Here is a 27,864-nt window from a genome sequence, read left to right on the forward strand (position 1 = left end):
CACACAGAAGGGAGAGAAAGAGAGAGAAAGACAGAGAGAAAGAGAGAGAGAGAGAGAGAGTAAGAGAGAGAGAGAGAGAGTGCTCCTAGGGAAACTTCAAATGGCTGGTCACAAATGGGTGGTCAGCACCTTATCTTTCAGGAAACATACCTATACCTGATCTTCTGTCCAAATGCTTCACTCCCTACATCATGACTTCTCTCTCTTCCTTTCCCCATTTCAATATGGCTATTGAGCACATAAAATGGGGGCCCCTACTTCCCATCATTTCTCACCAAAGACAAGGACAAGGAAGAGCTTCTTCTAAAGACTTGACTCACCAAGTGCCATGTTGGAAACTGACAGTGAAAGAAGGCACGCAAACATGGTTCCTCATGCCCCTGGGAGGAATAACAAATGACAATGGCTCCTTCATGCCCAAGCCTCTTGGGCTTTGTGCTCTACGCTGCATCCTCCACCCTCTCAGGGTTGTCTGATATGTAGGAATTGAGGAAGGGAAGTTGATGGGTACTGGATGATCTGCATGAGGAAAATTGCTTTGCCTGGGCCCAGTTCTCCTCTTTTGCTCTGCATCTTTCCTCATTCCGGTTTGTGGGAGAGCAATCACCCATGGATCTGAGCCCTAGAAGGTGCTGGAAAACATCATTGCCTCTGGATAGCAGTCCAGGTATTACAACAGGTGGAAGTTACCCCCACCCTCATCTCTCATCCAAAGCTCCTTCTCTTCATACTCACACCTGTGGGCCACTATCTACCTCTTACCACCTTTGACTTGCAAGAGGAAAGTTTCTGATGTCAAACCACGCAGAAATTTTAACTCCGGAAATGATCAGCCTGCCTAGGATATAGATCTGCTCTCCAAGATCGGCCACTGAGCCTTTATGCTTTGGGTGGTTAGTTCTACTAGATATAAAATTAATTTGGATTTTGTCACGCAAAATCCAGATTTGCTTTTGTCAATTGCAAAGAGTTACTTTTGGCTTTTGCACTGATTACATAGACTTTTAAAGCTCCCAAAGGTGTCTGTGAAGGGAAGTGGAAATCTGGATCGTATGTATTAAATACAAGAGATAGAGAACATTTGGCAGATTAATGAACAAATGTTAGCAGTGTTAAGTGTAGAATGAATGAATATGTGAGTGATAAAATAACATTTGCAGTTCCATATCGAATACATTCTCATCATAGATTGTTTACTCATACTTTATGCAAATCATTCCAATTTAGACTGGCTGATATTTCTCATAAGTTGAAATCTTTTTACTGTGAGGGATAGTTTCAAATTCTGGGCCCAATACTTCTTAACTTGGAAAAAATCCATATAGAAGTGGAAAAGTAATTAAGAGAGAGAGAGACAGAGACAAAGACAGACAGACAGACAGAAAGAGACAGAGAGGGACAAAGACAGAAATCGAAAGACAGAGAAAGAGACAGAAAGAAACCAAAAGAGAGACAAAGATAGGCAGACAGACGGAGACCAGTTTTTCATCCTTCTAAATGGGACAATCAAGTGGTTTCTCTTTAATTAAAACAATCTTTTTTTTTAGAACCCTGAACTTCCCTGTCAGTATTTGAAATATCAGTGTTTGAGAATATAAATCTCTTATTTTTTATGGAAAAAAAATTTTGAGACAAGAAGGATACCCAATACAAAGCAGAAAAGAAGGAATGTTTAGTCCCTATGGTTTTAAAACATATTAAAGCAACCTATTTCAATGAAGTAGATTACCTTTTATATCTGAATACAAGGGTTCATCCTTTTGAAAAATCACAGTCAAAAATGCGGCATAAAAAGCAAGCTGGATAGAATGAGGGTTATTTCTTGAATATGAAAATTAAGGAATCATGCAATAATATGGTGCAATTCATACAATTAATGGGAAAAAATTTAAAAATCAAACTTGGGAGTTGGAGATGGGAAAGTTACCAGAGATTTTACTGTGAGATCTCCATAAATAGTTCTTGGTTTTGTTCTAACGGCACTTTGTCATGACAAGTTTCTTTGGAATGAAATCAGCTTTGTTTCTGGTCCTCTAACAAGCGGTTCCCATCACTCTTTCTTGTGCCCAACACCCAGCTGTTTTGACGCTTTCATCTCATTGCATTTGGTTATATTCTCAACGTACACTGCCCTAAACATGCCACTTGTGAGCGTTGGTGCGTTACAGGTGTCTGTCATGCCTTCTGTGCTATCAGTTGCTTAGCTGCATTGCAGGCCCTTTGTTCTTTGCCCAGGGATCAATCCCACCAGGCTTTTACAGTATGAGCAGTCCTTTTGATTGTCCCTCCACATTCTCGGCCCTTTCAGCTGCTAAAGCCAGCAGGGCAGGTTCTAATTCATAAACTTTCTGCATTGGTTTGACTTATGTCTCATGTGAATGTGATTTTTGCCTAATAAAGCTCATGGGTTTCCGGAACATGCTTACTTTGATTTTTCTGTCCCATTGGAGAACTTTTTCCTGGATGACATTTTTTATCATGAATACGAATATATATTTCCTTTTGTGCCAAGTGACACAAGGATTCTCTTCAGTCTTGATAGCTCACTCTAATATACAGGTATATTTTCTTTCAGAGTTTGACAGACTTTTCAGTCCTAATGATTACTGGAAATCTTTCTTTCATATAATCTACATATTTTATTTATAATTTATAAAAAAGCATTTTCCCTCCTGCTATAAATACAACTTTCAGCAATGAGATTAAGATTCATAACACAAACCAGAAATCTATGGCAAGGGAAATCTGTCCTAGTCAGTAACGCCACTTGTTGACATAAATCAAGCCTGCTATAAAAGGCATTGATTCAACAGTCAGGATGGTAATTTAGTAACTGAGAGGAATGATAATAAAGTTTGCCAAATTCTGCTTTACTCTGGGTCATATATCTGTACACAAAATCTTGGGCCTCTTACTCTGAGACAGCTCTTCCCATGTTTGGAGAACTTCCCATTTTAAAGGTACCGCAATTAACATGTTTCTTCCATCACTTCCAACTAGCACCAGTTTACTCATTTCACAGATATATCTGGCACCAGGCAAGCAATAGATACTGGAGATTAAGAGATAAAAGGGCAATAATCACTGTCTGAGGACGTCTCCAAATAGCTGTCGCTGAGCTGCATGTAAATATCTATTCATAAACCATGAGAGGAAGGTGCTGCCACCTGACACACGCACAGAGGGAAGGAATCAACTAATCCTGTGCAGGAAAGTAGAGAACAAAGTGGACTGGGAAAAATGCGACCCTGTACATTGGGTTAGAACAGACAGTGGGAGCAATCAGAGAGAATCCATCCATCATCTCCAATTTGAAATCTCTTCACCCTAGCAGACATAGGAAAACATGCATGTTTGCACTGATTTCTCTCTTATTCAAGTACATTTATTTTCCTAGTTTTTTGTTTGTTTGTTTGTTTTTATTGGTCATGAGGCTTGAACTCGGCCTGGGCGCTGTCCCTGAGCTCTTCAGCCCAAGGTGAGTGCTCTACCACTTGAGCCACAGTGCCACTTCCTCCTGGATTTTTTTTTTTCAGCTTGTGTATCTTCCTGGAGCAGTTTCTCTGACTTCCTGTCACCTTCTGCAGAGGAGGTGAAAGCTCTTCCCTGGCTGTCCTCATGACACCCCGTGCATTTTACCTACACCATTTGTCATGTAGAACTTCATTATGGATATGATTTTTAGTTCATTAGCTCCTTAATCCCTTAAGAATTGAAAGTACATTGTCTAACTTTTAGGTAATAACTGAAGTTAGGGGCCCCAGCGGTGTCATCCGCTGGGGTGATGAAGCAGGACCTGGGTGACTGAACACAAGCGTAAATAACTGGATCACTTCCTTCTGCAGCCTGCTTTTGAATGCTTTTACCTATCACCAGCTCCAGTTGGTGGTGTTTGTAGTTCACAGATTTAAACCCAGTTTTTCTGGACTGAGCTACCTTACTTCTAAATACCAGGGAGAGAAAGGAGTTTTATAAGCCACACACAATTCTCCAGATTTGAAATTCTCTGACAGTAAAGGTGGAGAAGAACTAAGACTTGCCCAAGCTTTAAAGAGTGATCACCATGATTAGTGGCAGAGCGCTTTCATACAAAGGACTTGTGGCTAGGCCAGTTACTCAACATAGCAAAAAGTAGAGGGGCTCATGGATTCAGAGGCCTCTAACAGTGTCCCTAACATGTAATCTGTATGTTTCACGAGCCCAGAGCACAGCAATTCCTTAAAAAACCACAGAGTAGCATTTGAAAGCCAAGTTCCAGCCAGATAGAAGCAACAGCCATTTCTTTGCTGCCTTTGGAGTGTTCTTCTGCTCTATTCTTGCTCACTGCTCACACTCACCTCTACTTCTGTATTGTACCCAACTCTTCTGCCAGGTCTTCCAATCCCTACATCAGGAAACAACCTCTCTTCCCTGGCTTCACAGAGTGACTGGTGACATTTGTCAGGGTGTTTCCTATTTAAATACATTATGTGGCTCACATTCACGTTTATGAGGACTTTCAAGATTCCAACTCCCAGTGTCTTCACCTGCATAATTCCTGCCCTTAGTTCATGAGAAGGACCTGTGTCGATGCTGGATTAAGATTTAGTGATAATGTTACTTCATATAGAGAACAGAGTTTTGCAGATGTAATCACCGTTCCTAATCAGATGGTTTCATTTGAGAAGTAAGGACGCTGGGTTGGGCTAACTTAAGCAGGTAAGTCCTTAGTATCAGAGAGACTGAAAGTAGGGAGAATTCTACTTGCCTTGAAAGGACAAGCCCTGTGGGGAGGGGTCACATGTCAGGACAGGGAGGCTGAAAATAGCCTCAAGACAATAGCTAGCAGGAAAAGGGGATTGCCAACAATCCTGAGTCTCAGCTGATCGCAACCCTCATTGACTCCTCCATCTCAGCTTTGTGAGCTCCTGAACAGAGAACCTTTTCTAGACTCCTGACCCATAAAACAGTGAAATAAAATTTAAAATATATATGTATGCAGTTTTAGCCACCAAGAATGTGGTAATTTGATATGCTTTCACAGAAAACCAAAATGAAAAGTCAAACAGGTTGTCTCCAATGTTTTCACATCATTGAATTCAATAGGGTTAGTAATGTTTCCTATTGCAACTTGACTCTGAAATACTTTAAAGATGATTGAAAGAACAGAATGCAATAATAGATGGTCCCTGTTAGCCATATTTCTTCCAGATTAGTTCCAATGAAGAATGGAACATAGAAATGTAAGCAAGTCACTAAAAACTTGACACGTGTGTGTGTGTGTGTGTGTGTGTGTGTGTGTGTGTGTGTGTGAGTGAGTGTGTGTGTGTGTGTGTGTGTGTGTGTGTTGAGGAATTTTTAAAATTAAAAATTTCTTTACTACCTTTAAATAGTTGTACAACGGGGTTTCAAGATGGATGATGGAAAAGGTGACCCTGATCAAGATGCATTGTATTCATGAAATGACATTTGAATTGAGTCTTATGGGGTTTTTGGTTAGTTGTTGGGCTTGAACTCGGGGCCTGGGTGCTGTCCCTGAGCCACAGCTCCACTTCTGGTTTTCTGGTAGTTAATTGGAGATAAAAGTTTCAGGAACTTTCCTGCTTGGGCTAGCTTTGAATCTTCAGATCTCAGCTTCCTGAGTAGCTAGGATTACAGGCATGGGCCACCAGTACCCAAGTTGAGTCTTCAGTTTTATAAAAATATAAATATGTAAGTTCTTATTCTAGAATTAACTAGCTGGGTTTCTTTGAGCCAATCTAAGCCAAATCAGTGTCTTGCTTTATTGGCTATAAATGATCATTTTCATAGCTACCACATGTAGATAAGCTCCCATACATCAGAACAATAGATTATTTATACATGTCATTATGCCACAGCCAGAGAGGTATTATTTCCATGATACATGGGAAAATAGTGAAGCTCAGAGAGAAGAGGTACAAGGCCCGGAGTTGTCTTTTCACTGTAGGAATACAGCCATGGTGGGGAATTTGTCTGATTTATGATGCTGGGCTGCTTGCCTTCATTTAAAGGCTTACTATGTCAGACTTTCTAAGCAGATCATCCCCAGAAACAGCAAAGGGAGATTCCCACAGCATGAGGCAGAGACAGGACCTCTTCTCCCACTCTTCAGAGGTGAGTCACAGTGGACCTCTGTCAGTCCAATATCACTGGCCGAAACAATAGCAAGGACCCTGGGCCTATGCAGGCTTTACCACACAGATCTACGAATGCCTTTACTTATAACAGTGAAAAGGAATCCAAGCGTGAACTCTCTGAGCTTCAAAGATATTCTCAGGGCCTGTTTGGGAATAGGCATAAATCTTCCAATTTATCTAAAGTTGAGCAAATTCACAATGACAAATGTAACAGCTCCTCTAAATTGAACTTCATCTCTTGGCAGTTTGGGAGGCTGGGAGAAAATGCCAACAACAAGAACTTGAAAGGAAATAAATCTTTAGATTCCCTGAAAACACAGAGAGTTATTGTGGAAGACATATGGAAGGGCCCATACTGCAGCAAAAAAGCAAGTTTATAAATGTCAGCTTTGTAGCACCAGTGTCGGGTTTCAGCAAGCCACACCTCACTGGGAAGAGGGAAAGAGGCAGGAGGGACTCGATTGCCATTAATAATTCATTATTTTTAACCTGTTTCTAGAAGGAGTGAATGAGGAGAGAAGGTGGTCCGGTTCCAGGATCTATTCAAACAGGTAGCATTTAAAGATTACCTACTATTTGTACAAGTTTCTCCCTGGTGGGGTAAAAATAGAACACCAACCTGAGATACAGAAAAGTTAAAATTCTGCATCCCCTAAGTCCTTGGTTTGTTTATCTTTTCAACAGAAGTAGTGCGCCTAACATCCTAACACCCGCAGAGGTCAGGTAGTGCGGGTTTGATGAGATATTCCTGCTCAGGAAGCTTTTACCCCTGGAGTCCTGTCTTCCAGACATGGGGATGGGGGCAGAGGAAGACAGAGTCTTGACCTTCCAGTGAGCTTTCAGCTGGTGTTGAAGTGTCAAAGAGAATTATCAGAATTTTTACCATTCACTAACCCAGGAGGTCACTGTTAGACATATCTTAAAAAGAAAAAACAAAATAAGCAAAGCCAAGATAAGAAGAATCCGCTAAGTATCGGAATCTTTCAGGTTTTATACTTTTTGCAAGTGACAGTACCAGAATCAGAATTGCTACTCCTCTTGGACCACAAGTTGGAATTGATACTTGTGTTTCTTTTTTAGACCAAGCCAAGCCACATAAAATGTGAAGGAATCTTTCATTTGTTTGTTTTCTTTTCCAAGGGAAAAGGAGTAAAAAATGAAATTGCAAATTTTAAATAAAAAGGAAAGAAGAAAGAGTCATGCTATCATGTGCATTCCTTATCTCCTTGGGGATACACCTTCTTCCGTTTTTCTTCTGAAGGCTTAGAATGGAGATTGTGTTCATTAGCCAGTGTTGGCAGCACAGCCCAGAGGTAAGAATTGAAGGAACCCCATGGAACCACTGACTGTCAAGAGAGGCCAGGGGACCTCAGAAAAGATGCAGAAATAGAAAACTTCTATAACTGATGACTATAAGGCCACGCTGAAGATGAGACTGGATTTAATAGATCATTTAATATTTTCACAGCTGGGCCTGCCTACACGGGGCTAGTGGGCCATTTTCTTAAATAAGGCATGGCGCTGGTCTGCTATTAGTTTAACAAGGCAATTATCAAGTGAAAAATAGCTACGGCACTGCTGTGAACCTGAATAATAACTCTCATAATTACTGATTTTGGGTCTATCTTTTAAAGAAGTAATAGAGCTCTAAGTACAAGAGCATTTTATGGGAAATACATCCTGGTACAGTGTCTAGAAGTATGGAAAACTATTAAGGATATAATCAACACTTTATTTGCATAATCAAGCAGATACTGTTTATCATTTTCTCTTAGGATCCTGTTGAAAAGAGGCTAATAGGTATAAACATGTTAAGTTATTTTATACAGATGACCTTGAAGAGACTGATTCTTTTTTTTTTTTTTTTTGGTAAAGCTTGAAAGTTGAACTTTCCTAAATGCTTTAATTAAACAGGAAATAAGCTGTACCAAATACATGTTCTACATAAACATGACCAGAGGAAGGGACCCAGACAAATCAAATACATCTCTCAGGTAGTTACCATCAATTTAAGCTTTTTTTTTCCTTCAAAGCTTATAGTTGTTTTGAAAGTACAAATAGAAACAATCATCCTTTATTGGGAGGTTGTTTTCTTATGAGGAACATGGGAGCATCATGGAAATACTATGTGGGTCACTGCTTTACGGACTGGGTTGGAATTAGAATTAGATTCTGAAAATAATATATTGGTTTTTCATTGTTCTTGGTGTAATAAACCCATTCTGACAGCAAATGATGCCATTTTCAAAATAAAACAAAGAAAATCAAATTGAAAAGAAGGTTATTCAAAGGCAAGACTAAGTGAGCCACATGCGTTTTTCAGAAAGGCAGAGGTAAAACAATGTCATGATTCCAGTGCTCTGGAGAGCATGGAGGACAGACACCATGAACTTGAGTAATCATGGGGTATGACTGAGTAGCTTTATGGTCCTTTTCTCAGGCGACCATACTTCTTTCTTTACATCTGCTACATGATTCTGGTATAAATATCCATTGTTGTCAAGCTCAGTCTTTCTGACTTGATGGAACAGAAAAGGTCACATCAAGGAGCATCAAGAAAAAGAGAAACCAACTTCATACAAACACACAAGCAGAGTGTCCTACAATGAATAACAAAGGCAAAATACGTGAAGGCTCCTGAGTGTAATCACTCTAAAATGACTGCCTTGATTAAACTATTAATAATGAAACATACCCTGATGGGTAATTCTGTCCATGGAGACTCTACACTCTTAACAATCCATCTTAACATTGCTTAACATACGAGTAGAAGAATGAAAATCTAACTTGACTTCAATAAATGCTTAATTTTATTACATGCACCAAAATAAGATGTGCTCTTACCTGAAAACACACATGAATTCTCAGTTGGTCTACCCCATAAACCTCCAAATCCATATAGTATGAGAAAAATGTGCATATGAGCTTCGTGCTGATTTTTCCAAATACTTTACATATTTCAAAATGGCACAAATATATTACACTTGGAAAATATAGTCTGAAACTGTGTATTAAGTATCATAGGAACAGGCTCACAAGCAGAGGCAGGTGCATCGACATGCAAAGACATGGCTAAGATGGGAGAATAAATTAATGAACATCTAAGTTGTTTTGTGACATTTTTCCTATATTTATTTATTTACTTACTTACTTATTTATTTATTTTTGTCGGGTGTGGGGCTTGAACTCTGGGCCTGGGTGCTGTCCCTCAGCTCTTTAGCTTAAGGCAAGCACTGTACTGCTACAGCCATAGCGCCACTTCCAGTTTTCTGGTGGTTCACTGGAGCTAACAGTCTCAAGGACTCCTCCTGCCTGGGCTGGCTTTGAACTGTGATCCTCAGATCTCAGCCTTCTAATTATCTAGGATTACAGGTGTGAGCCACCAGCACCCGTCTACATTTTTCTTATTCCATAATACAAGTTGGGTTATGACAACTTGAGATTGTAGGGGCAGAAACTTAGTGAAACATAGGAAAAAAAACCATAGGTGCATTCATGTGTGTCTGGGGTTTATCCTCAGATATGTTGAGTCACATTTGTATTGTTTATTGATCCTACAGTATTTATTCAACCTACAAGTTTTTAACTGAAAGATATTATGTGAAGGTGTTTATATACATTTAAGTAGCATAAGATAATATAAATATTAATATAATATAATTATAATTAATAATATATCTTAATACACAGTTAATTATTATAATTAATTATCATTATTATAACATGCATAAACTAATATACAGCTTAAATATATATAAAAATGAGGCAAAATGCACACCTACATGTGTATATATATAGAAAAAATGATTACAAAAGTCAAGAAAATTAGTGTAGCCATTTCCTTGCACAGTTACCTTTGCCACTGTTGGCAGGGCACTTAAAGTCTATGGTCTTAGCCAATTACTAACATCCTAGCATTATTAACTATAGTCATCACTTTATAGATTAGATTTCTAGTTTATCTAGTACCGTGTGTGGCTGACTTTTACTTTGTTTGTGTAACAGCATTAGAATTACTTGTGTGCATACCCATCTTTCTTTTTAAGCTATAAGCTTCTTTAAGGCAAGCCACAGGTCACATTTGTGTGTGTATTTGTGCTAACCATGCAAATTTCTATGATGGCTAACTGGGGAAGGCCTATGGCCTTTGATCTCCAATAAAGGAATATTTCCACCTACCTTCCAAATCTCTGCTACAGTGTTTCATTCTTTAGGTGGAACTCATACAGTACAGCTAGTCATAAACCCAGGAAAGGCTTTGATGGGTAAAAACTTATTTGATATGATATGTCATGCTCATAACCCATTGTATCTGCCTTGGAATGGTCAAGATTTTGTATCTGGACATCAACTGGGCCCCCTCACATAGGGGTACAATATTTAATAAACAAATATCAAGGATGTTTCAATACTTTGACTTTCAGATGAATAGAAAACTATTTGGTAGTAGAGACAGTTTTCAACTTACAATAGCTCATCTTAAGTTTTGTTTTGTTTTGCTTAACTTTAAAGTGGTACAAAATCGTACACATTCTGTAGACTATTTAGAATTTTTGCATTTTGATTTTCTTCTGGGCTCAGGATAGGTGGTATGAAGCTCTTGGTTTGCTTGGCAATAGCAGTGAGTAATTAGTAGTCATATGATCATAAGATAATCAATACACTACAATATACTGTAATGCTAAGCACTAATATGCAGTAGGTTAGGTATTCTGAATATATTTATGACATAATATTTGCTCTTTACAATGGATTTATCAGAATAGAACTCATTTTAAGCCAAGGAGTACCGTTGTAATAGTGCTCCAGTATTGTGAAAATACTGTACAGAGGGGTTACAATTACATGGGCAAGATAATGAGTACATTTCTTATTAAGCATTGTAGCCTCCTCCTTTGTTTTCCCTTCCCATCCCTTCCCATCCTCCCCCCATCCTCCCTACCCAATCCTCCCCACCCCATCCCCCGCCCCAAAGTTGTAAAGCTCATTTTTGACATAATGACTTGTACATCTCATTGTTGCAATGGGTCCACCTGTATCCCTATTTCAACGATTTGTTTTTCCCTTCGCCTCCACAAATTATACCGACATCAAATACAGTGAAAGCAGGGGTTACCAAGTATTATATACTTATAAGTTATCTGGCAACTTTACTGTTTACATAGTAAGTTGGAGGTCGGAAGTATTAGTGTAAATGTATTTTAACAAATTTTATCCTATTGCTCATTTATAACATAAATATTAATATAATATAATTATAATTAATAATATATATCTTAATACACAGTTAATTATTATAATTAATTATAATTATTATAACATGCATAAAATAATATACAGCTTAAGTGTATATAAAAATGAGGCAAAATGCACACCTACATGTATCACAAAATTAGGGCCAGGAACAACATCTGTCACCTTAACAATAAGAAAGTTGATGACACTTTTTCTATAACTCATTATGAGTATTGTGATTGCATATCATGTGGAAGATACAAAAATAGTAATCCACTCCATAAAACCAACGAATTTATGTGGTCAGGCAGTGGTGGCTCATGTCTGTAATCCTAGCTACTCAGGAAGCTGAGATCTGAGGATCACAGTTCAAAGCCAGCCCAGGCAGGCAAAAAACACCTACAATAGATCTCTAAACAACCAGCTCAAATGGGGCTGTGTCTCAATGGTAGAGCACCAGCTATGAGTGGAAAAAAACAAGCAAGAGCTTGAGGTCCTGAGTTCAAGCCTGAGTACCAATACATAGACAAAAAAAGAAGAAAGAAATGCATATGTTATAACCCCAGAGATATTACATAGAATCTCAAAATCAGCTTATAATGTTTGTTTTCTGTTGTAGCTCATTTAGACTTTCTAACTGAGCTCTTAAGGGTGTCAGAAATCTGATTTATTTAAATCTATATGTTTGCCCAATTTAACACCATGAGAAAGAGTTAATTACTTTAGATTTCATAACAGCTTGATTTATGACATATAAAGGGAAAATAAAAATCCCCCAAATCCAAAAGCTCAATTATAAATACCATGGTAATTATACTTTCAACTTGTGTAGCACTTTAAATTTATTCCAAGCACTTTCTGTCCATTATCTCATGTGATCATTAATGGGGTATTTATTAGAGATGAGAGAATGGAATGTCTGCTCAATCTGTTGTTACGGCCAATTTGCAACTTCTGATACCATCAACTCAAAACCACAAACGGGAGAGATTTAGCCTCCTTTCTCTCCTGCAGAAATCTGTCAGTTCCTCCGTTAGCTGCAAGCTTTCTCTGAAGCTATTGTTTTTATGACTAGTCTTAGATTTTTCATTAAAGATACAAGAATAGTCTCTTTCAGTGCTACTCACTTAGTTATACTAATTTAAGGTAAGAGTTTTTGAATAAAATAAAATAAAAAATAAGTCCCCCCAAATGCATAATGAACCATCTTTCTCCCAGAACTGTCTTCCGTTCTTGGTAACAGCAGGAGCTCGATGATATCTGAATGAATGACTCAATAAACAAATGAGTGAAGCAAAAAATAAACATGGAATGGAGATCTGTTTCAGGTCCTAAGTTAATTTACTTCATATCTAGCAAAGTGACACACAAATCTGCATTGCAAAGTATCACTCATAATATCAGAGGCTAGAGAATCCAAAAGGCATTCATTACAACTCCATCCAGAGGAAGATAGTGTCCACAGTCATCAAGACAATGATGGCTGGGTCATTATGCAGAAGCAATGCTACAGTCATGGGAAAGAATCTAAGACTGGATGCCATGGCTCAAGTGATAGAACATTGCCTAGAAGCAAAAGACTCTAAGTTGAAACTCTAATACTACCCTCCACCCATGCAAAAAAATTATATATATATATTTTTTCCCGTAATTGACTGCCAAGAACCACTCAGAAAAAGTACATTACTTTTCTCTAAGACAATTTTTGGATCCAATCAAAGTCAGTTTCCTTCCATTTGATCAGCAGTAAACAAGTTATCAAGATCAAAGGCAAAGAAGTTACTGGCACATGACTGGTATTTTAACAGCTCTTAGTTCTCTGAGTAAAATGGAGGTAGAAATCTTATTTTTGTGTTTAAATCACCATCTTTCATGCATAGCAATTGGTCACCCCATTCTTAGGATTCTTATATCAAAAGAAGACAGGTTTGATCTGGATCTGACCAAATCCAGAGTTTCTCCTGCTGCTGTACTATCAAATGACTGAATGAATTATGGGATTGCCTCTTATAGGTTAACTCATTCACTTACTCATTCATTCATTCATTCGTGTAACAAGAATTTCCTGGGTATATTCCATACTTGGCACTAACATAACCTCAAGCACATCTCATTTAATCTTCACAAGTACACTACAATGTTGACATTATTATTACCTTGACATTACAGTTGAAAACTCGAGGCTAAAGAAATTTAAACAATGTGCTTCATGTCACATGATGCAGTCATGGTGAAGCCAAAATGAATGAATGAATCTAAAGCCCTTGACTTTGACCTCTACTCCCATGAATGGAGAAATAAAGGGAATGTCTGGGAACAAAGTCATTTTATGAAGGAGTCTGTCTCCAGGCCAATGGACACATGCTTCTTGAGGAGGCTCAGGAGCTCTAAGGACTGCCCACATGAACCTGAGCTTGCTGGTGAGCAATGTAGAAGCATTATCTAGAGAAGTCACACGCACAGATTCTGGCCTTGTAATCTCGCCCTTTCCCAGCATGCTGTAGAACATACGCTTTGCATGTTACTTTGAAAAATGGCCTCATTTGTGCCACAGTAGTTATTAAATGTGGTGTCAAAATGCCTTATGCTTATTATCTAGAGTCAATTTCCCCAGAAATATATTTTCAATTATTCAATATGCTATTAGATAGAGTGGAAGAGTATGGAGAGAGAGAGTGAGAAGGAGCCAGAGAAAGAGAGAGAGAGAGATTTAGAAAATACATAGAAGATTCATAATCCCTTATGACAAGCACATTAAAAATACTCGTAGGTGAGAAGAAAGATAGTAACAAGAAATAATAGTGCTACATGGGTCACGTGGAATTTCTTTATCTTAGGGAAACATGTCTAAATACACAACATGTAAGAGCATCCATTACTATACTGCAGTGCTAGCCACTCTCAGGAAGAATGGGGAGATAAGGGGAGAAAACATAAAAGAGAGACAGGAAATTTAATGGCTTCATACAGGGACCAACGTGCAATTTGCAAATTATCTAGGAGACTTGGAGACTGAAGAAAATAAAGTTGTAGGCAGAACTGACATTCTTAAACATCTTCCTTCCTTCCTTCCTTCCTTCCTTCCTTCCTTCCTTCCTTCCTTCCTCCTTCCTTCCTTCCTTCCTTCCTCCTTCCTTCTTTCTGTTCTCTCCCCCTCCTCTTTCTTCCTCTCTCTGTCTTTCCCTGTCTGTCCCTTTTTCTTTGAAAGTAAAATATCCCCACAACAGTCACAAAATATTTTGTGGCTAATGTGACCACAAACATGTGTGGTTCCACAGCAAATCCTTATTTCAGACAAAATATGGAAGTTAAGATGAAATAACTTGTATACGATAGAGAATGACTAGAAATCCGAGTCCCAAATCACAAACAATAGTTAAAAGAGTAACAAAAATTTTATCTGACTCCTTTTACCTCCATGGAACTGCCAACTTTTCCAGACACTAAAGAAATCGGAGGCATGGGAAAATGGCCTCAGGGACACCTAGCCTAACACATCTTAATCACCTTGTCCATTCTGTCCACACCAATTATCGGCAAACCATCTCCTAGAGAGGTGCCGGTGGTCTCCATCTGAACCAACAGGTCCTCATGTGTGACCCACCAAGGCTCCCAGCAGGAGAGCAAAGGGCTTGGGGCCTGAGGTAGGCATAACAGGATCAGGAAGAAGAGCTTTCTGAAAGGAGGCCCAAAGCATCTTTATTTCCTGGATTATTATGCTGCTAGGCCTTTTCTTCCCTATTAGATCGGAAACATATCCTAGAGTTAATTGTTGACTGTCTCAAGTTCTTCCAGTATTAAAAAGTCCCAAGATTGTGGAAAAGGATTGTTTTTGCCATCACTCCACTTAAAAAAGAAGCTCTTCTCCAAGTGCTCATTCATGTAGTCACATAGTAATTTGTTCATTCATTCATTTGCTCACTTGATATTTATTCAACCCTTGTCCTGTGTACGTTCTTGTATTTACCTGAGAATTAAGTAATTAACAAAGCCCCCATCCACATGGAGCTAGTGTACTAATAAAGGGGTGACAGACAAAAAAATAAATAAACACCTTTTACAGGATTTATAGTAGCTTAAAGACAGGATAACTTGGAACTGAAAAGGATGCCAGAAGATGTAGACAAGAGCAGAGAGAATATAATTTTTGTAAGGAAGTGTTGAACAAAAATCTCATTTAGAATGCTATTACTTCAGCATTTATAATTTGGGGAACTCTGGCAGGCAAGTCTTATTTTTGTTCCACAGAAATTCAAAGGCTTTTGCTCCCAACGAGGATCGAGAAAGAGCCTCAGCTTCTAGCTTGGGGGCTGCCAAGCATCTAGCCCTTGAACGGGTTAAGATGGGAGCGCCTGTGCTTGGAGCAATGCATAAACAGTGCACGTCAGGCATTCTAAGCAAGCTTCCTCGGCCCCATCTCCCAGTCCTGAGCTGTCAATCAGCTGTCTCTCGCTTTGCACATCAGTCCTGTGTGCGTGCACACCACCAGGCTGTCAGCGAGGCAGCTGATGAGACGGGGCTCAAGCCTGTCAATCATCTTTGTTTCTCTTCCCTACTCGGGAAAAAATATTTTGGCTCAGAGAAACAAAGAAACCTGGGCAACAATGGCTTATGCTCAGGCATTTACCCCTGTGCATGGAAATAAGATCTCACAGGGCACTCATCGTGCCTCACCCCAAATGATGTCGGGGTGGAGAGTGGACTGAGGAGGAGAAATGCAAAACAAATGAGACTGTTTTATTAGCACAGGCATTAAAAGCATAATTCTTGTTCTCTGTGCAAATGCACATGGATTTCCAAACTGACAAAGCTCAAGGACACACAACAATGATAACTTGCACAGTAACTGAGTGGATGAATAAACAAGGAAGTACAAGCCAGGTTCTGGTTCCTCATGCCTGCAAGCCTAGCTACACTGGAGGCTGAGATCTGAGTGTCACAGATCTAAGCCAGCTTAGGCGGGAAAGCCTGTGAAACTCTTCTCTCCCCCTTGAGCTGTGGCTCAAGTGGTAGAGTGCCGGCTACGAACAAAAATAAACAAAACAAAAAAACAAAAACAAAAACCTCAGGGACAGTACCCAGGCATGGAATTGAAGACCTAAGATTGACAAAACCAACAAACATGTAGGCACAGACTGAATGATTGCTTACGTAGAATTACTCATCATTAATCAGGCAGGGTTTTGTTTTGTTTGTTTTGTTTTTTGTTTGTTAGGGAAGGAGGGCTATTGCTGTTCTACTCAGTTGATTTTATCTCCCTGAGACTTCTAAAACACCATCATAGGGCCAGGTATTTGATAAAGAAAAGATCCAAAAGTAGGGGCACCAGTACTGGTGACAGAATGCATTTCAATAAGCATAAAGATATACTACCAGCCCATTGTCTGACATCTACTTCCCACCTGCCTCTCTCTCCTCCAAAGGACTCATTAAATGTCTACCCTAGCAACAAGTTTCAACAGGATGCAAAGTTCCTGTGCTTGTCACTGCTAAAAAAAAAGTCACCACATGCATGTATTAACATAATTAATCAAGTAATCATACAATAGATCCAGATACTACTAAGTTGGCTAAAATCCCTTCTAATTAAAAATAAATTCCCTAGTGACCCCACTATAGATTTAGTAGCTTTTTGAATGTTGACTTGTGTCTATCAAGAGCTCCATTACCTATCAATTGCCAAACATTATGGATTGACTCACTCTACTGGAATAGGTTCCATTTATCTCCTCAGTGTTTGTGACACTGGGAGTGGCTTTTTCCCCTCCCCTTTGACAAGTCCTTTCTTATTTGTGCGAGTGATTTTGGAAAGCTCATCTTTCTCTGATCTACGTGGACACTAATTGCTTTTGTGTGGATGTATCTCTGCCTCTTAGTTTGAAAGTACAACCAGCAAATCTGATTTCTGACAAGTTGGCTGAACCTAATCAGGATAGATCAGCTGTGACCCAACGAGCCACTGGCAGTAATGTGAGAATCTTTACAGAGTAGGAACTATAATTCTGTCAGCCCTAATCCCCAACTGAATGTTCAAAGCAGCTATGTCTTCCTCCTCCTCCTCCATCCTTGAGAAAAATATAACACTTGTCACACAAATACCTGAGATAATTGATAAGAAGGAATTAGAAGAATGTGGCTGAGGTGAGGATTTTTTTTTTTACACACACAATATTGGGTGTCAAGTGTGAACCATTGAGGATAAAGAGGAACTTGCAGCAGAGAAGCCTGGAGACTTTCCATCATTCTACTCCTGCTTATTATTGAGCGACTTCATTCCTCTGTCCTCGACTCTCGAAACAAGCCAGCGCCCAGATCCTCGGAGCCTCAGAGGAAATCTCACAGCGCTGACTGGGCTGCCGCCAGGTGACAATGACTTGATAGGAAGCAAGAGCACTGTCAGGAGTGGAGGTATTACTGTCAGCCTGTCAGAAGCCAGGCGATTCTCGCAAGACTCCTGTGGTTTTCTCAGTGGCATAAAAATGAGAAAATATTAGACAAATAAACGTCTTGCTTACTGTATCGCTTTGGTCCGTCTTCCAAACAAAAGGAAAGGGTTAATGTGGCGTCATCTTCGAAAAATTCAGTGGCAAAGGCATCCCACCAGAGATTGTCACTGTCCTGCAAGGAGACAGAGCATTTGTTTCACAGGCAAGAAATCTCTCAAAGAGGACAAGGGAAAGGGAAAGGAGCAGAACCCACTGGCTTCTGGGTTCCCTGGCATATGGGTGTGGGTACCCTGGGAGAAGGAGGCCTGGCTATGTGGACACTCTTCAACCCAACTGCCTCAAATGGGGACCCAGGTCCAATTCAAGAAGCCAGCTAACACCAACCCGATGAAAATTAATTCCTGACATTGTATTTAGGGAGGTTTAATCAATGTACTAGGAAATGCAGTGTGATTTTTTTTTTTTTTAACAAAATGATTTGCACTTAATGTAAAACACATTCAAGTTTTTCTTTTCCTTTTGCTCTCTGCTCTCTTGAGGGTCCATTTTTGTTTTCAAACAGAAAATATAATCTTACAACCAGGTTAGCAGCAGTAATTTTTTAAAGTAATTTAATCAAAGATGGACAATTGTAGCTCGACTCTGTGAAACTATTTCTATCAAAAACCTAGACATTTCTTTATGAAATTACCTTACTGGTATCTTTTCCCTCTCTCTCTTTTTTTCACATATGCATACAGATACATGTATATAATGCATATTTACATGCACATGCCTATACACGCATGTGTGTATACATACTTATGTATATATACACTCCTGGACAGACAACTACCCATGTTGATTGACCTTGAACACTGTTTGAACAGGAGAGGCAGCCACATGCTAATTATTAGAGCAATTATTAAAAATAGAAAAGTTGGGCAGAACGCAGGCCACCCGCATGAACTGTTTGTTTGCCTTGGGTCCTGTGGTTCTCTTGCTCATCCAGAAAACATCTGGGAAAGTTCCAGCTTCAGGCAGTTAGGATTCCTGTGTTCTCCAAGACTAAAGGGGCCTCGGGCAGCAGGGCTGGGCGGTGACTACTTCAGTGCAGAGATAGGTCCCAGCCTCTTCCTCTGTGTGGGGCACCCTTTAGCTTCCCATTCTCAAGCTCCAGAGATAAGGAGTGTCCCTGCACAGGCCTCCAGTCCCCAGTGGGCCCACACAAGACACGCCGCCCTCCCCATGGCCCCCTCAGCTCTCCTGCTCATGACAGCACTAAGTTGTTGTCACTGACAGCTCTCAGGAATGAGCTTTCCATTTCGAAGAACAATTAAACAACCTGGGAAGATGGATGCCGCCCTGTCCTACAGAAAGAAAGAGACTTAGACAAATGAATTTTTTGGTGTCTCTGTTTTACTGGCTTCTTTCCAACAGCTAATGCCAAAGACAAATGCTTTCCTTAGTGAAAGAGGACAAATTGAAAGAAAAAAAAAAAGATCATCCAAGGGCAACACTTGGATTCACATGCAAACTCTCTCTGGGCTCATCTTTCAAAACCAAGATTTTACTGAGCACTTACTCTGTGCAGGGGCTCAGCATGTACAGCTGAAGGACAGATGTGCCCCTACCCTTTCTTTTCTAGTACAAATAGAAGTTTTTTGTGAGCAGGTTTCATTTCTTTTCTTTTTTATTGTAAAGATACTGGACAGCGGGGTTGCAGTTACATGAGCAAGGTCATGAGTCATTTCTTTTCAAGCATTGTTACCTCCTCCTCCTTTGCTCTTCCTCTACCCTCCCTTCCTTTCCCATCTCCCCAAATCCTCCCTCCCCATTCAAAGTTGTAAAGTTTGTTTTCAACGGAGTGTCTTGTATATCTCATTGTTACAGTGGGTCAATCTGTATTCTTATTTCAGCATTTTGTTATTTCCCTTCCCCTCCCAAATTAGAAAAATGTATACACAAGATGCAGGGCATCAACATCAAATACAGTGAAAACAGGGGTTAAACCATGGGGGAAGAACATACAAAAGAAACAAAAAAATCACATAGTACATGATAAATACACTAAAAACAACGCAACAAAGATAAAACCTCTTGTGTCCCTATCTTGGTGTTCATTTCGCTTAGCACCATGTTATATGGTCATATGTACATAGCTTTTAACCTTTTCTGCTTGTCCTAGATATATACTAGTTGTTGCAGATAAGGGAAACCATGGGACCTATGTTTCTTTGGGCCTGGCTTCTTTCACTTAATATAATTTTTTCTAAGTCTTTCCATTTCTTAACAAATGGGGCAATGTCATTCTTTTTGATGGAGGCATAGAATTCCATTGTGTATATATACCATATTTTCTTGATCCATTCATCTACTGAGGGGCATCTGGGTTGGTCCCATACCTTAGCTATGGTAAATAATGCTTCAATAAACATAATTGTGCTGGTAGCTTCAGTATGGTCTTGTTTGTGATCATTTGGGAAAATGCCCCAAAATGGGATTGCTGGGTTATAGGGGAGCTCTATGTGGAGTCTTTTGAGGAACCTCCATACTGCTTTCCAAAGTAGTTGAACAAGTTTACATTCCCACCAACAATGCATTAGGGTTCCCTTTTGGCCACATCCCCTCCAGCATCTGTTGTTATTAGAGTTCTTGATCATAGCCATTCTAACTTGGGTGAGGTGGAATCTCAATGTTGTTTTGATTTGCATTTCTTTTATGGCTGGAGAAGTTGAGCATTTCTTCATGCCTCTATTGGCCATTCTTATTTCCTCTTCAGAGAAGTTTCTCTTTAAGTCTTTAGCCCACTTATTTATTGGGCAAGTCTTTGAGGATTTGTTGTTGGGGGATTTAGTGTTTTGAGTTCCAGGTATATTTTAGATATGAGACCCTTGTCCATTGTATGGCTAGTGAAGATCTTCTCCCAATCCGTGGGCTTTCTATTGATCTTGCTAGCTATGTACTTTGCCATGGAGAAGCTCTGCAGCTTCATGCAATCCCATTTGTCCAACCTTTCTTTGAATTTTTTTGTACTTCTGGGTTTTGATTAAGAACATTTCAGCATGTGCCAAGGAGCCCTAGAATTTCTCCAATTCCTTCCTGTAATGTTTTCAGAGTGTCTGCTTTTACTCTGAGGTCTCTGATCCATTTGGAGTAGATTCTGGTACAGGGTGATAGATAAGGATCTAGCTTTAGTTTTCTACAGGTGTTTAATCAATTTTGCCAGCACCACTTACTGAAGAGGCTGTCTTTCTTCCATTCTATTTTTTTAGCTCCCTTATCAAAGATTAGATGGCTATTGGTCTGTGGGTTCATTTCTGGGTCTTCAGTTCTATTCCATTGGTCCTCAGGTCTGTTCTTGTGCCAGTACCAAGCTGTTTTGATTACTATGGCTTTGTAGTAGAGTTTGGAAATTTGGTATTGATAATCCAGTACTGTTCTTTCTGCTAAGAATTGTTTTTCCTATTTGGGGTCTTTTATTGTTCCATATGAATTTTTGGATTGCCTCTTCTATTTCCTTGAAGAATGAGGTTGAGATATTGATAGGTATTGCACTGAATTTGTAGATAGCCTTTAGCAGAATTGCCATTTTCACGATGCTAACCCTCCCAATCCAGGAGCATGGGAGGTTTTCCACTTCCTTAGTTTTGCTTTAATTTCCTTTTTCAAGTTTTTATCATTAAGGTCCTTCACCTCTTTAGTTAACTCCTAGGTATTTTATTTTTTGTGGGACTATTACAAAAGGAGCTGCTTTCCTGATTTCAGCCGTGTTCTTCTCATTATTGACATCCATAAAAGCCATTGATTTTTGAGGGTTAATTTTATACCCTGTGAGCAGGTTTCTTATGCAGTTCCCCGTTTCATCTCTCAGCTCTCAAATAAGCATCTCACCCATAGATTTACTCAATAAAATAATATAGGAAATGCATGAAGCTGCTCATCATATTATCTCTACCAAAACTTGCATGCTAAATATAACTTAGCCAGACACACTGAACCAACAAATGAGGACAATGGGACTTAAGACTCAGACTGTAGGACATTCTAGACCTATCCTTCCCTCTGCTTTGTGCAACAACCTATTGCTATCTTCCTATATGGTCACCAGGAGGGCAAGGCAGAAGTCCACAGAGTTGGAAGAAGAGCCAAATGTTCTCCTCAAGTTGCTTTTGTCCTCGCGCTCCCTGCTTGCTGGGCCTCTGCTCCAAGAGACACCTGGGACTCTGTTAGTCTCATGAACAAGGCTCTCTACTCATCCATCCATGAGAACTTGAGTGATTTATTTTACTTCCTAAACCCATTTCTTGGCAGTTAAGATAACAATCACAAACTGTAAGCAACCACTTGGCAGGGTGGTTGTGAGAAATAAGGTAGAAAGTGTGTGGCATGTACACATTGTGCAAAACACAGTGACGATCAAGAAAGTATCTTCTCTCTGCTTCTCTCTACCACCTCTATTACCATTTCTAGGGTAAGAGATGGTCTATGTTCTAATGAACTGCATTGAAAATAAACTTTAAAGCTGGATATGGCTCAGGTGATAGAACAACTATGTAGCAAGCATGAGGCCCTGAGTTTAAACTCCAGTGTTGTCAAAGAAAACAAATAAACACTTCACAAAATAACATACTTCCCGGAAGTGGCGCTGTAGCTCAAGTGGTAGAACCCTAGCCTTGAGCTGAAGAGCTGAGGGACAGCGTTCAGGCCCAGAGTTCAAGCCCCACGACCGACAAAAACAAAACAAAAAAACAACAACAAAATAACATACTTTCCCTATCACTTCAACTGTTTGGAATCCATTTACCTGGCCACATCATCTGTCTACCACCACACAGCTTAATATCCAAATGGAAATCTGTAAACTGTCTTTTGCCTTGATCCTTAGTCATTAACCCAGTGATTGTATTCAGTGTCCACTTCCTTTGTCCTGCAATCTAAAGCAAAAGCCAAGGGTAACCCAAGCTGATCTGAGGTTCCTGGGAGAAAAGAAATGACTGGTCAAAAGGAGCTCCCAGAATTGTCTGTGAGCATCCTTCCAGATTGACACAGGCATAATGATTGAAGAAGAGGTGTCATTTGATGGAAACTAACTACACTAGAAGTCAGGATGAGTCACAATCTCAAGTTTCAGAAGATGTTCCCTAGGAGATAGACACATCAGGTAAACACACATGCACACATGCACACACACATGCACACACACACATGCACACACACACATGCACACAGTATACACATGCACATACATACCACAAACCAATTTGTTTTGGTCACAATTCCTAGAATAACACCCCCCCCCAAGTAAAGATGTAACATTTGATTTCCTAGTCCATGGCACACAATAGGTAAATAAAAGTAGATTTGGGGCTGATCAAGTTGGTAGAATTATGATTATATCCTCACAATCCAGCTCAGGAAAGTCAATCTACTAAGTTGTTCAAAGATCTCCACTGCCAACCTCACTTTGTCAACTGGCTGAAAATTTTGAAGTGGCATAAAAATCCTTTTGTACAGATTTTTAAATTAAAACTATCAACCCCCTTCCCACCCAACCTATGTATAATAATGTTTCACAAGCTTTGGTTATGAGAGAAAATGTTTATATAGGAAAGGATTAAAAGGAGTAGAACTTGAAGATGAAACTATTGTATGTTGAGAATAGACCTGTCTGTGTTGGTTGTGTATGAACAAAGATGTTTATGAACACATGATTGGCCCTTGGGTTAATAATTGTATTTCATATTTACCATATCCCAGTATTTCTAAGTGCTTTATATGCATTGGGCCTTCTTTTACTACCCTAATTGCTACCAAAGGGCAGAGCCAACAGCCTTACAAAAAATTCTCATCTTTAATCTTATGTTACACTGATTTCAATATATGAATTCTGCTCTTAATACTAGCATGACCTTTGTCAATCCCCCTAACTTCTTTATATGTTTGCTCATTTGATAAGTGGGATAGTAAGCCAAATGTGCTCTCAGAATAAGGAGAAAACCCAGTGCAGAATCGCTATTTAACAAATATTAGACATTATTATTATCTCATTTAACCCTTAAGTTATGAATAGAGAATCTGAAGTTTCAAGAATGTTAAGCTACTCAGTAAAAGACCAGACAAATGAGAATGGTGATGAAGTTTACTTACCATGTTGCCTAATTCCAATCCATACTCCACCCTGCCCCCAAATAATTCTGCTTAAAAAGTAAGGTTTCACCAGAAATTTAGGGCCAGAAGATCATTTTGATTACCATTATTTTATATGATCACACGTACATAGCTTTTAGGATATTGTGAATCTCTATTAGGACTATCCTAGACATATACCAATTATTACAAATGAGTGAAACCATGGAGCCTATGTTTCTTTGGTCTGGCTTACTTTACTTAATATGATTTTTTTCCAAGTGTTTCATTTCCTTACGAATGGGGAGATGTCATTCTTTCTGCTGGAAGCATAGAATTCCATTGTGTATATATACCACATTTTCTTCATCCATTCATCTACTGAGGGGCATCTGCATTGGTTCTATATCTTAGCTATGGTAAATAATTCTGCAATGAACATAATTGTGCTGGTAGCTTTAGTACGGCCTTGTCTGTGATCATTTGGGTAAATGCCTAGGAGTGGAATTGCTATGTACATATGTCCAAATAAAATGATGCTAATTGAAATGATCTCTATGGTATGGAAACAAGAGGGTTTTTTGTGGTTGTGTTTTTCTGTCTTCCTTCGTTCCTTCGTTCCTTCCTTCGTTTGTTCCTTCCTTCCTTTCTTTCTTTCTAGTTTGCTGTTTGCAGTTATTTCTTTTGTCTCTCTTTTTTTCTCCTGTTTTATTCCCCATGGTCACTGTGTCTGATTTCAGTACCCTTTATCTTTTATATAAGTTTATCTGATTTGGGGAAGGGAAGAGGAATCACAGAAACAGTGGGACAAAGGGTGAACCAATGCAACAATGATACTCACTAGACACTATGTTGGAAATGAACTTTACAGTGGGGAACAGGAGAGGGGAAAGGGAGTAGGAGGGAGGGGAAACAGAAAATGAGGGAGGGGGTAACACTACTGGACAAGAAATGTACTCATTGGGCTGGGAAGATGGCTCAGTGGTAAAGCACTTGCCTTGCATGCCTGAGGCCCTGGGTTCGATTCCTCAGCACCACATAAGCAAAAAGAAAAAGCCAGAAGTGGCACTGTGGCTCAAGTGGTAGGGTGCTAGCCTTGAGCTGAAGAGCTGAGGGACAGCGCCCAGGCCCAGAGTTTTGGCCCCACAACCGGACCCAAAAAAAAAAAAAAAAAAAAGAAAGAAATGTACTCATTACCTTTCTTACGTAACTGTAACCCCTCTGTATGTCACCTTTACAATTTAAAAAAAAGACCACAGATAGTTGATAGTGTTCAAGGATTTCCCACCTGAGGAATTCCCTGATCAATCTCCAGTGCTTTTGGCAGGCACTTGTTCTGATAATAAACATCTTTGAATACCTCTTGCTTTTCTTCCACTGCCCAGTATATTTCTGGGATTAATTAGGCAACTTCTAGAATAAATTTACACAATAAAGAGGCTATGGCATTAGGGGATGACTAAAGGTAGCTACAGGAACTTGTAATGCCAGCATGGAGGCTTTTTAGTTCTTAGCCACACAGCTACCTCATGAGCTGCGGAAAATGAAAAAAAAAATTATGTCCCTCCATTTTCCATCTGTCACAATATGTGTTGCAGGGGCACTGCTTGAATGTAAATTTAGCACCAACATTATGGAAAACAGGGAGAGAACTAGGCATTTCTCAGTTTTCCTTTGGGATCAGGTGATGTGGTGATATCCAGGAAACTCAAGAGTTACGTTGTGAAGGTGGTTTTGAGGCATGAATCCAAAGAGACACTTCTGAATGCTGTTTTCCCCCTGAAATTCAAGAGAAGAGTGGGGTGGGGTGGGAATGTTGTTCACTGCTCACTGTAAACTCCAACTGTGAGCCCAAGAACCTATTATCCCCAGGTGTGTGGATGGGCACACACATCTGGTACTAGCACATAACACAACATTTGATGCAAACACTTACATGAGATTTGGTTTAAGAAAACAAAAGCTTCCTAATCATGCTAGAAACGAACCAGCATAATCCAGATCCTGGGGTCTACTTTCACAACGCTGCCTGTGTAGCCCAGAGACATCCTCTAACCATCTCTCCCAGTTCACTGTGTCCTGACTCTCTCCCATGGAATCTGTCTTTCTGTCTAACATCTGTCTGTCTATCATCTAGCTAAAGTACTTGTACAAGAGGGTCTCAGTTCCAGCTGTCAGGTTATGAGTACAGTGCTTCTTGATTCAGGTCAGCCCTTCATCATTTTCCTGTATTTCCCCCCATTTCTACCCTCAAGTGATGTAGTGCAAATTTTACATAGTGTACATTGACTATAACAAGTGTATTTGCTCACACCTCCTCCCTGCATTCCTGTGCCCCCTCGGTGCCCCTCCCTCCCAGAACACGTTTTAGCTCCCTGGTATTCATTTTTTTAAATTGTATTTTGTTGTAAAGAAGCTGTGCCTCTGTACAGTTACAGTTACATGAGTAAGGCAATGGAGTTATATTGTCGGACTCCTCTTCCATTCTTTAGCCAATTTGCTCATATGTCCATACATATACCTCTGTGGAATGTATCATTGCTGTGATAGGAAAATTCAGACAATGCTGCATTCCAGTGTGTGGACCATGTTCCACTGCCCCTATGTAGGGAAACTTGCTGAGTATACCTGTTGGAATACACATGAAATTGCAGTAGAGTCATCACCCGGTGCTATATATTTATCTGTAGATGATGGCTATGGCAGCCTGAGTTCCTAAGAGTAGGCACTGGGTATTGTCTATCTCTCTCTTCTTAGCCAAATTCCTTCCTATACATTATCACCCAGGAAAGAAATAGAAAATTGGAATAAAGAGGTGGAAAGGCCGTGCCCGTGCAGAGTCAGGGTCTTTCATAATGTAGGAGTGTGAGAAGTTCTTCTCAGAGTATAGAAGATTGAGAAGCCCTGAGCTGGATGGCTAGGGGACTGGACCAGTGTTCCCACACAGGTTTCTCTGTCACATGACAGACTTTTCCCTCACAGTCCCTCAGCCCCAGCCATGCAGGCCACAGAAGTGCATATGGAAGCACCCACAGAAGGTCATATGGAGGAAGAACTTTCAAACATCTACACACCCACAGACATTGGAAGGACCTATCTTCTGGAGAGTGTCCTAGTCAGTGGCACATTGGTGAATATGTCTTATAGTGCAATAAGATACTTGATTGGCCACTGGTTCAAAAACTCAGGTTTTACTTCATCCAGTTGCAAAGACAGAGCACAAAAGATAGTATAGTAAAGACCCATGGCCCAGCACTAACAATCATTGAAATGATACCTTGTTTTGATTTTTAAATGACATTAAAACTTCTAAGTATCTTAGATCCACAGAGTTTTCCTTACATATTTCTCCCTTCCCCAACACCTCTATAAATAATTCTCAGAAAAATTATATAGCTCTTATTAGCCTAGCTTTTAATTTATATACCCACAATTCCACTTACATGCAAGCTTATTTTGTTTCTAATATTTTGTTTGAATGGTAAGATACATTGTGTTCCCTTCTTTAAACATGTATTTTTTGCATTCAGTGTTTTATTTATTCATTTTAATTAATCTTTGGTGGTGCTGGCAATTAATCCAAGGTCATGCTAGGCACTTGGTCACTCAATGAAACCTACAGCCCCCCAACGCGTTTTTTAGAGGTCTACGCATTTAATATACTGGGGCCACTTCTTTTCTTACCTAAGCTACATATTAATACACTAATGAATTTTCATTTCATTTTCTTGCAACTAATGATATCTAGTTTCCAGGGTTTTTTTTTTAATATGACAGCGCCATGATTAGAACAATTGCAGCTCCCATATAAGAATGTCTCTCGTGCATGTATCTAAAGTGGCTTGTGCCTCGCTGTAGGGATGTGATTGTCTATATTTTTGTAGGAACTGAGATCTCTATATGAAAAATGTCTGGTCTGACTGGTGCATGAGTAGTGA

General features: G+C 39.6%; 1 protein-coding gene across 11 annotated transcripts in view; it reads right to left on the bottom strand.

Moving 5' to 3' along the window:
* The window catches only part of Ldb2 (LIM domain binding 2), a 313,076-nt gene that overhangs the window by 163,458 nt on the left and 121,754 nt on the right, over positions 1-27,864 (bottom strand). For all 11 annotated transcript variants that reach the window (XM_042674802.1, XM_042674800.1, XM_042674801.1 and 8 more), the window contains exon 2: positions 17,888-17,990. In XM_042674802.1, coding sequence (XP_042530736.1) covers positions 17,888-17,990 — 103 coding nt within the window. The remainder of the gene's footprint in view (positions 1-17,887; positions 17,991-27,864) is intronic.

This window comes from Dipodomys spectabilis, unplaced genomic scaffold, assembly GCF_019054845.1.
Source record: "Dipodomys spectabilis isolate Male_0828 unplaced genomic scaffold, ASM1905484v1 ptg000021l, whole genome shotgun sequence".
NCBI lineage: Eukaryota > Metazoa > Chordata > Mammalia > Rodentia > Heteromyidae > Dipodomys > Dipodomys spectabilis.